The sequence below is a fragment of the Carassius auratus genome, chromosome 19 (assembly GCF_003368295.1).
Source record: "Carassius auratus strain Wakin chromosome 19, ASM336829v1, whole genome shotgun sequence".
Classification (NCBI taxonomy): domain Eukaryota; kingdom Metazoa; phylum Chordata; class Actinopteri; order Cypriniformes; family Cyprinidae; genus Carassius; species Carassius auratus.
This window is the reverse complement of record NC_039261.1, coordinates 24573333-24584972: the sequence shown is the minus strand read 5'-3', so window position 1 is coordinate 24584972 and position 11640 is coordinate 24573333. Positions and strand designations below refer to the sequence as shown.

The 11640-nt window shown below is 34.5% G+C and overlaps 1 protein-coding gene and 1 pseudogene across 1 annotated transcript; one reads left to right on the top strand and one right to left on the bottom strand.

Moving 5' to 3' along the window:
* Positions 1-266: 266 nt before the first annotated feature.
* On the top strand, positions 267-5174 carry LOC113119906 (transmembrane protein 42-like). The gene is made up of 3 exons (XM_026289621.1): positions 267-567; positions 1040-1186; positions 2612-5174. The coding sequence occupies exons 1-3, from the start codon at positions 391-393 to the stop codon at positions 2750-2752; spliced, it is 465 nt and encodes a 154-aa protein (XP_026145406.1). The 5' UTR covers positions 267-390; the 3' UTR covers positions 2753-5174.
* Positions 5175-5633: 459 nt separating this feature from the next.
* Positions 5634-11416, bottom strand: LOC113119905 (palmitoyltransferase ZDHHC3-like; annotated as a pseudogene).
* Between the last annotated feature and the right edge of the window lie 224 nt (positions 11417-11640).

The following is an 11640-nucleotide window of genomic DNA, read 5'->3' as shown; positions in this document are numbered from 1 at the left end:
CGCTAAAAAATGGGCTTCATTTGTCTCAATTGAGTTCCAATGGGGTCGCTGTGTCCATTTCTTTTACTGTCTATGGTTAATCATCTACCATTTTCCCTCTGATTTTAGGAATAAAGTTATGGGTAAGGTTAGGTTTATGGGTAGGGATTGGTCTGTATTTTTGGACAGTTGATCCAGTTGGCAAAATTACGGCGACCAATTAACGACAGAATGTATTTTATTCACGTACACAATGCGTAAAATGTAAAATTCAGCATGGACTGCATTACCCAGAATGCACCCGCGCCGCGCCGCGCGCTTCCTCGCAGCAGCGGTGATGATGCTGATGGAGTGTTTTCGCTCGCTGTGCTGGAGATGTGATGGGTCTTCTGGAGTTCGTCTCTGATCGTCATGTTTCCCGGGGTCCTTTACGCGCTGCTGGCGGGTTTTCTCGGCGCGGTCGCGTCCTCCTCCGCCAAACTGTCCCTCGGCACCGACTACCTGAAGGGCGTGTGTGAGACCGGCCTGCGGACCTGGGGCGAGCAGAGGAGATTCACGCAGGACAGCGACACGAGCGCGTGCGACTGGGTGAGTCAGTCACTGTCACTGTCACATCAGGGCTCAAACAACACTCGCATTTAGCTGTTTACTGGGAAGAGGATGAGGATGATGATGTTGCGTGACAGACGCGTATGACCTTCAGCAGAGCGCACGTGACAGTGCTCTTTTTTTATGCACTAATTGAGCTTTAGTATTTACACAGCCAGTATTCATTTATATGGACAGCATGAGACAAGTGGTGATTAAGGACATTGTTTAAATACAGAGATAGTATGTTAAATGTACATATTCATGGTGTCCCAAAATAGCACCGTGTGCACAGTGCCCTCAGATAATCTTAAGTTTATCTTCAGCAGTACTAAAGAATCATTTTAGTATATTAAGTACAAAATAAGTTGCATGAACATAGAGCACTTTAAGTACATTATTGAAAGTACTTTATTTTTTAAAATCCTGGGATACTAAGTGAATTATAATTGGCCCACTGTTTTGTTTCTAGCTGCACATCCCTCTCAGACTGCTGTGTGGAGGTCTGCTGTTCACCTGTAACGCTGTGATGTGGACGTTCCTGGCCAAAGCTCTCCGCAGCTCGTGCTCCTCCACCCGCACCACTGTGACCACCACCGCCTCCAACTTCATCTCCTCTGTGAGTGTCTTATCTGGGGCCGACTGATGAGTAAAAATATATATTTATATATATAGAGAAATCCTTAGCTAGTCATTTTGAACATCTGGAAAAAAATAGAAAAGTGGTTATCACTATGTTATAGATTTAAAAAAAATGCACTCACAAAAAAAGAGAAAAAATTTAAATAAAAAAACAATTTGAAATGAATGAAAAATGAATTACATTAACTTTTAGAAAATATATTATTTAAAGAAAATGGTTCATAGTAATCTTTAAACTGGAAAAACCTCTTTATTATAGATAAAAACTCACACGCAAAATAAATATATTTTATGTATTCATATATTTAAAAATATGTATTTAAATGATTACTATGCTACTTGACTATGCTTAGGTCAAAAGCAATACATAAGATAAAAACCATTACATAATTTGAAATGTGTGTTTATTTATATATACATATATACAAAAAATAACATTCATAGAGCAATTTTTAGCTGAAATATTATTTTAAATAATCTGCATGCATTAAAAAAACTTTCAAAATAATAGAGCAATTTCTAGCTGTTGAATTTTTTTAAACCGATTTTAAAAGTATATTATCTTAATCATTCATTACATAAAACATTTTTTAGCTAGTGACCTTGAACAACTTTTTTCACTTTTATTATAATAAAAAATGCACTTATGAAAATGATGAATTATTTTAAATATTTATTTTAAACATTTTACCTTAACAAATGAATTATTATTATTTTAAAAATCCTTAGTCCTTTGAACTCCTGAAAAAATAGAAAAGTGTTCATCACCATATTATAAATGCACTCACAAAACAGAAAAAGAAAATGTAAAATAAAAAACAATTTCTAGCTTTTGAATTACCTGAAATAACTTTTAGAAAATATATTATTTAAAGAAAATGGTTTATAGTAATCTTAAAACTGGAAAAACATCTTTATTATGGATAAAAACGCACACACACACATATTCATATATTTAAAAATATGTATTTAAATGATTAATTTTTTTTTTTACTTTTTTAGCTATCTTAAATCAACTAAAGTCAGAAAAGTGATTATCACTTCATTAAAGATCATTGCATTGTTTGACTGAGTTTGCTAGAGGTAGAAGATGTCAGTTTGGGTTGCACATGGTTGTGTAAAATGAACAAATAAAAAAAATATTATTATAAATATTATTATTATAATTAATAATATTAATTATTAATAAGTGATCTTGTCATTTTGCATTAGATTAGTTTAAGAATAAAATGTTAATGACTGCATAGAAAATAATCTACCCAGCATCCATATTAATTTGTGTATTATTATTATTATTATTATTATTTAAATCTGCTAGAGGTGTCTTCTGCTTGTCACAGTGTATGTAGGTGTCTCATGTCGTGATGATGATGATCTGGTGGGTTTTGTCTCTGCTGAACAGGCGTTTCTGGGGCAGCTAATATTCGGGGAGACCCACGTGGCTCTGTGGTGGGTGGGCATCTCTCTCACTCTCTCCGGTCTGCTGGTGCTTCATCACACGTCGCCCAACCTCACCCAATCACACGACAGCAAGAGAGAATGACACTGCGTCTGCGTTAGATGAGTTCAGTGTGGTTTATGAACATATCAGCAAACACTCATATCACCACTTCTCAAACTGTGTGTGGGTCCAGCTTCTCTCAGACACACAAACCTCCTACGCTCTTACCAAGATTTTACTTTCACTGCACAAGTGCTGCTCAAATTATTTGAGGTTAAACGTTAAAACGGAGAGATTGAAATGTTCTCGCAGCCGTAAATCTACTATCATGCCAAAGATCAATTTAAATATAAGAAATTACATTTTATTTATGTTTGTTGTTATTTATTTTTAAATTAATCTACATCATTGTTAATGTGGCAGGTGAATCTCAGAACACGTCTGGCTCATATTTCACATCAAAATCAGTTTTAAATAAAGAAGGTGAAGTTTGTTTTAGGACAATTAAAAAGGGAATAGATTACAAAAACATAAATTATGCAGGAAAAGTAACATCAGTGCAACATTTTCACTTTTGAGTGAAATAATGCTAAATATAATTTTTTTTTTTTACATTTATTTTGAAATATGATCTGGATGCTCTATCCTGAAAAGGTTTCATGAGATTTATCTAGTAAAATCTTTTTTTTCTTCGCACCAAAATGTAAAACTTGCCATTTGATTTGACTGTTATTTTACTTCATATTCATACTACTGTAATTTTTGTTAATATTTTGAATTAGATTTTATTTTTAGATTTTCTGTTTACATTTTAATTTGTAAGTTATTTTTTTTATATATGTCGTTTTATTAATAATTGATTAGTTTTAGTTAACTTATCTTTATTTTCTTTGGTATTTTGGCACTTCAAATTAAACTTAACAAAAATTAAAAACTAAACGCTTTGGCAACTAGTTGAAGTAAAACAAAACATGTTTTTAATGATTATATCATTTAAAGTAAAATAAATGTTTTTAGTAAGCCAACCATGTTTGATACACAAGCAAATAAATAAACCAATAAATGAATCTTAAATTCATAAATCAACAAACAAATACTTAAATCAATAAATATTGTTACATTTAAATATGAAAGTAGTTTTCTGCTCTCTGATCACATCTCTTTTTATCCTTCAATCTTGCTATTTCTTCAATGACATCACTTCCTTCGGTCTCCAGAGTGTCAGGTATTGGTTAAAGCTGTGGTTCCCCACATGTTTTTTTTTCATGCATCAACATCCTCCAGCACTGTGAGCACTGCGTGTGGCAGGAGACGTGCAATAATGACACCAAACCTCTCCAAATGTTGGCATTCTACATTCTTTACCAGAAAATGCTTTTCCCAAATATGCCACATGACTTATGCATGCAAACATCCAGTGATGTGATCGCAAAGACACTTCCTGTAGCTGTACGAATGAACGCAAACCAAAACCTGTTCTTCAGCCCCTTCTGCAGACACCGAAACTTACCAGGATGACGCAATGGAAACCAGCAGGTCATACTCGCCGTTTAACTCCTCTAATCTGATGCTTTTCATAGTGAAGAAAGATGATTTAACTTGTTTGTAAAAATCAGTAGCATGCATGAAGAAAGTCAGCTTTGACTTCACGATGACTCTGGCACATTGTAGCTCTTTACCAAACCTCGGTAAAGACCTGCTTTATCTGGATCTTCACGGACCCTGAAGCAGATTTAACAGGTCATTACTGGAGGGGGCTGAAGGACGAGGTCAAGGTCTTGCACTTCCTGTGAATTATTCTAGTTCTTCCTGTGTTATGAGTCTCAATTAAGAGACTCTTAGAGCAGCTAAATACGGTAGATATTAATAAACATGGACCGAATGCATTCCATCATAATGTGATGTTCTGAAGTCCCTGGCAATGTGACGTCATCTGTGTTTAACGTTGACAACATCTGTCCTCGTCATGAGCCCATTATTGGCAAATAATGTTTCATTTTGTTATAAATATGCACGATGAACATTGAGAAACTGTTGAAGGATTTACAGTAACTTTAAATACATCTGAACAATGACGCTAGATTTACACTTAATTACTGTTACCGTAGTAACTATAGAACGTAGTGTTATGTGTCATTATGATTAAAGTATTAGTTCTGCCAAACATTTGTGTAAACTACTACCAGAACTAAAATATTCATATTTGGCATCATACACTGCAGTATTAGGGACCAAAAGAGAAAATATCGTGCATTAGAGGTCTGTTTGTAAATTTTTGTTTTTGATTTCAAATTGCTAAGACCTGTTACTATTAAAGAAGGGATCATTGAACGTCAGTCGACCATCATGTTATAATATCTGTCTCATTCATGTTAATTATGGCATGTGTTTATGTAGCTGTCACTGAGTAAATCACGGGCCACATTCATACATGTGTATATAGTTGTATTATTTAATGGACCAACTAGAGCTCTGTAAACTCATCTAAATGAAATGACACTACACGAGTGATTCATTAAACTGATATGAAGTGTTCTGTGTGATTCTTTCATTGATATCAATAACTGAAGACAAATGAGCATGAACCGGCACAGAACAAAAACAGTTGAAATTGATATGATACTTAGATATTTGAATATGTGGACTATGGAGGCCTGTTTTTCACCACAAAATTTAAAATATAACTTTTTTTTCTCCTTAAGGTTTGACTTAACATCTCAAAATTCTATTTTCCTCAGTATTCTGAGTTTGTATTGCAGTTGCAACTTTATATCTCACAATTCTGTTTTAATATTGCAATTCTGACATTTCTTTAGAAATTAATGAAAAAAAGAGAAAGTCTGAATTGCTATGAAAATTTTGAAATTGCCACTTTATTTTATTTTTATTTATCCCTTGGCGAAATAAAACTTCCATAGTAGAATTGTGAAGATTCATTTTTTTTCATAACCATCTAAAGACAACAAAGCAGAGAAAATACCACTTTGGAAAAACAACAAAAAAGATAATTTTATTGAATCGACTTTCAAAGTGAGAGCAACACCCAAAACTGCATTAAGATATTGATTTTGTTTTTTAAATACATGCACAACAAAGCATTGATTAAAAAAGGCACAATACATTGAAAGCAGGCAAAAAAATGTGCAAAGAAAATGAAAATGAAAAGAAACAGTGTTCCTGTTAACCACAGTGATTATGAGCGACCCGTAGAGACCCGACGGGAAATACTGATCCAACAGCAGAACCGCCGAATACTTCAATGCACTGAAATCCACTGAGGACGCCGAACATCTGATGGTCTGAGCTGGATTCAGAAGAGAAGCAGGATTGATAAGAACATGATGTGATCCTGAGGAGTCACAGGACGAAGACAGCAGCCGTCTGGATTCAGGAAGACCGAGCTCGTGCTCAAATACTGCAGTGACACATGAGCACCACCACCAAGAGACAGTGAAAACAGTCCCAAGAACGGCTGAAAGTGTTGTATTACAGTCATAAACGTATTTCCAGGCCTGTAATGAGCTACTGCATTCAGAAATTAATCTCATAAAACATGTCTAAAACACCAGATTTCATCCCAAAATCAACAGAAATAAATGTTTAATAAAAAATTTGCAGGCAAAATGCACAGATATTATTTTAGAAACAAAGAAAATTGATTAATGACTGTATTTGAGAATAAGATTGAAAACAATCAGAAAATACAAAAATATTATTTTTAAGAATGATAAAAATATATGATTATTGTAATGCAAGTGTGTGTGTGTGTGTGTGTGTTGTAATTCAGTCCAAATGACTGGTTTACAGTAATGAGTAACCAGCACTGAGTGTGAGAATTAGTACTACTAATAATAATACAATACAAAGTACTATATTGTAAATTTGATAGAATGATGCATTTAATTATCATGTAAATAGTCACAATGCACAAAAAAAATATGATTTTGGTATGATATATGGGCCAGACGTTTTCACTAGTGTTTTGAAAATGATAAATTAGTTGAAAAAAATGTTTTGTGTGATTTTATTTTTCATAATGGAATAAAATTTGGCAAAGAAAGATTGCTCACACTCTAGCAGCATTTCTGTGCTAAAGCTCGAGCAGAGAATGAAAAGAAAGGCATTTCCTAATTACCCAGCGAATAATAAAGGCATCTGTCAATCAAGAAAAAAAATTAAGTAACGTCAAAAAGAAACACTTGAGTTATTTGCCATGGCTGGTGAGGGTTAGTAAGTTCCATACTCAAGGCCTCTAGATCCAGTTCATCTCAAACATGATTGATAAAGGGCAGTGTTCACAGTGTGGGATTGATTATAAAAGATCAGCTGGACGTCACAGTCACTCTCGAGCAGAAACAGGTCACTAGAGTCCTGTGCTGTGCTGAGGTCTTTCAGAGCAGACAGGGTTAAAAGCAAAGAGACGTCTCAGACCACGTACTGGTAGAGATTGGCCTTCCCGTGATCCGGCGGGGCAAACGGACTCAGCCAGGACACAGAGAACGGGTGACCGAACACCACCTTCATGTTCATCCACTTGGACCTTTTGGCCCATCGTCTCTCTTCCTTCTTCAGCTGCTCGATTCCCTGTGAACAGAGAGAGTCACGCTCTGAGAGTTTGATCTGATGATATCTGCGTTCAGTTATGACTGAATCCATCTAAATGCTTTCTTCAGCTGTTCAAGGGAATGTAGAAGACAAACGCTTCTCACACAGATTGATATTTGTGGCTCTGAGAAATGTGGAATATGAAAAGCAAGTGGAATATCTTCAATGAGATGTTTGGTCACATAAACAGGTAAAAACTGCTCAAAAACCATTAAACTAAAACTAAAACCATTTGAATCTTAATAAATGTGCACTGAAATAAATTACTTTTTAAAAAAAGCAGCTTATTTTAGTTATTTGCCCCCCAAAAAATTCTCATTTTTATTTAGTTTAGCTTGACACACTAAATAGCTCAACTAAAAACTTAAACTAAATAGACATTTAAAAATAATAGAAAATGATGAAACCATGATAAAATTACTAAAACTTTCAAATTAAAAAATGAAAATGGAAAAATAACAATATAACTCATTTAAAATATTAATAAAAAGCGATAATAGTATATCAATAATACAAAACTGCTTAATTATCAAAAATGCGTATGCATTCGACAGTGTTACTTTTGTATCATTGCTATACTATTATAGTTTTAATTAACATGTTGACCTAGTTTTTGATTTTAATTAAATTTTATTTAATTAGAAAATTAAATAAAAAATATTATTAGTAAATTAAAAATTACAATTATTTTAGTAAACATGAAAAACAACAAAATTACTAACGTTTTAAAATAAAATGAAAATAAAAATTAATTTAAAATATTAATAAGAAACAATTACTGAAACTACTGCTTAAATTTTACAATATGTTTATTAATAAAATATTAATAAAAATATTATCATTTTAGTAAAAGTTAATAAACATTTCAATAGTTTTAGTTTTAGTTGACTATAATAACTCGGCATGAGGAAGCATGGTTTATTATTGCAGGAAGTGAAATCAGCAGATGTTGACTTACAGTCTCATCGTTACAGATGGAGTGAACCTGTGTCCCGAACATCACAGCAGTGAAGATGAGGAAGAGCAGGCTCTCAAAGCACAGGAGGATGAGGAGGATGAGGGTCGTCGGAGGAGAGAATGAACTGCACTCTGAGGAGAGGAAACAGGAAGCTTTCTAAACTCACCAACCAATCAGAGCGCTCCGTTACAACACAAGCAGCCAATCATTTAGCAGCAAACCGAGGTAAATAAAACCCAGAAACAAGCACTTACTTGCCCAGTCTTCTTCAAAACACAAGACAAAATTGACAGCCACCATGATGAGAGCATGAAGAGAAATCAAAGCAATGTACATCTGTAAAAACACCAGAAACACTTTATTTATTTACTACAATCATTTTTATTGCAATATTTTATAGAAATTTTGCGTTTTTGCCATGTTTGTTACTATTATTATTTTAAATATTACAACTTTGAGTAGAGGACAATTATTGTTATTTTTACATTTTTTATTATTTCCAGTTATTAATTTGACTGCTTAAATAAAATCTAAAAAAAAAAATGTATATGTCTAAAAAATATGTAAAACTTTAATTAAAAAAAAAAAAGTCAAACACAAAACAAAATTGTTAAATAAATATTAAAATATTACATTTTAAAACATTAAACTGTATATGACTTTTTTGCATTACATATACGAATAATAAAATGAAAAAAACTTTTTCAAATGATTAATAAAAAAGTATCCGGATGATCCTTAAAGAAATTTGAAACTCACAGTGAAAAGCACAAAGTATTTTTGGTTGCTCTCTCCCACACAGTTGTTGACCCAGGGACAATGATGGTCCATCTTCTTGATACAGCGCTTACACACACTATGCGGAGAAAACACACACTTACAATGACACATCTGCAGGAAACAGCCTCGGAAGAGAACCTCACACAGTGTGTGTGTGTGTGTGTGTTGACCTGCAGTGATGAGCTCTATCAGGTTTTGATGCTGCAGCATTTGGGACATTTATACACCACCTGTCCCCGGCTTGAGCTGCAGACTCTCGATGAACTCTTTAGTGGCGTTTCCCTTCGGAACGGCTCCCTGAGAGGAAAGACAGAGTCAAAACCAGGGTTCGTACAGATACTGTATAATGAAATTCCAGGACTTTCCAGGACTTTTCAAGCACTATTTTGGGGATTTTCAAGGACTACAATCAGAGGTCTCACTTATCAAACATATACTTTATTTACTTTAAATTCTAAAAAAGGAAAATAGATGAATGAAAATTAAACAAGATGGTACAAATAAGGTACAGCACATTAAAGTATTCAATGACTGTGGCAACTCTAAGTATGAGAACATGAAAGTCATGTCATGTTCCCCGGCATTTCTTCGTCTTACTCTTTACCATTTCGTAAATGTGCTCCAGGTAAGTGATGTCAGAACGAGCGAGTTAACGAATAAGGCGGGTAGAAGGAGGGGGATGGGCTGAGGCGTTAATTTTGAGCGTTAATTTTGTTTTATAGAAAAAAAAATATACACTTCAAAATTGCTTTGTAAATTCATAAATATTGCCTTTAAATAATTCAAGCACTTTTCAATTACCACGTCATTAATATGACTGTTTTCAAGGGTTTTCCAGGACTTAAATTTCAAAAAGTCAAATTCAAGTACTTCAAGCACTTTAAGCACCTTGTACGAACCCTGCAAAACACCAGTCTTTGAATGCTTTAGTGATGAATCTACACAAACTATGGCATGTGTGTGTTTGTCTCACCGGGTCGGTGCACATGGCCTTGAAGTGTGAGGCCAGGGCGAGGAAGGCCAGTCCGTTAAACAAGGCACCGTTAACTAGGCTGTACAGCATACTCTTCGACGGCAGCAGCATTACGAAGATGACCACAAACTCAGCGAATAAGACCAGCAGCCACGTGATCATGCCGCACACGATGCCGCAGCCGTCCCGGATGAACCACATGTCACCGGCCGAGTGTGTCTGCGGAGGGGGAGGCATGCAGTGCTCCGGGCACAGATATCCTGCCTGACGCTCGATGTCCCGACCGCGGTTAGCTGGGGAACTCTTCATCCTTTCCACCAGGAAACACCCTCATCCTCCTTCAGACAGACAGATGTGAAGATCGACATGTAGGTCACACATCAGCCAGTTCATGCACTCCGCAGACGCTTTTCCAAAGTGACTTACAGCAGTGTTGTTTTACTATCCCTCTCTCCCTTAAAACTCACGCTGCATTTGAAAGCAGAGTATGCAATGTCTGCATATTTAAAATAGATTAAGTCCATTAAGAAGCAGGGTTTTTACAGTTCACTGAAACTAAAAACATTAAAACCCACACACTTAATAAAGCAAAAGCATAATTTCATTTCAGCTGTTTGCCAAGGTAATGTTTCTCAGTTTCCTTTAGTTTAAGTTAATGTACAAAAATTATTCACCTGAAAGAAAAAATAAATAAATAAAAGAAACTATATATATATACATATATATATATATTTTTTTTTTAAAATGACAAGAACAAGATAATTACTAAAACTTTAACAAAAATTTAAATGGACAATAGAAAAAAAAAAATATATATATACAGAAAATATAAACATGAAAACTACTTTTTAAAACATGATTATAATAAATTATACTAAAATAATATTCTTGTGTGTGTGCACGCTATGCTAAACAAATAAAATAAAACAAACATATGAAAGGCCCTAAATGAATAAATGGAAAATATATGAATTAATACAAAATGATCGTAGGTAAAGTTATATTAAGAAAGTATTAATAAATAGAACTAAACACCCCCAAAAATCCCTATTTTTTTTCCTTCTTTATTTCTGTGACAAGGCTTGTAGATATTGTACGAAACAATTCTCGCAGGCAACAAACGGGGGAGACACTTATATTTATGTTGATAAAAAGCGCAGTCTGTTTAAATCATTAAATGTATTGAGTTCAGTTCTGACTCACTCACTGTGTTCTGTGAATGCTCCAGCAGCGCGTCACGGACTTCTCTGCTTCAGATGATGAATGTTCTCTCCGCTTCTACACAGGTGACGTCAGGTAGCGATGAAATGTCAGTTTGTTGGATATATGAGCAGGCGATTGTGTTTTTGTGTGAATTATCTCTTCAGTTTCGGCAGGTGAACCGCGACAACCAGGAAGTTTCTGTTACACACCCAACACAGTTGCCCACCCCGGACTTCCGCTTTCAGAACATTACACAATAAAAGTCCACACGCTTTCGGAAACCAGAAGTATCAGTGGAAATGTCCAAGATCGGTTTAGGATTTTTCGGCGTTGATTGTGTATAAAGGTGTCAGAAGATTACAATAATTTTATCGAAACGTTTTTAGAGTTAAATAAAATTAGGAAACATGCTGTGATTAACATGTTTTTTTTAGTTCATGTTATATGAAATAATAAGTAACGTCTTATAAA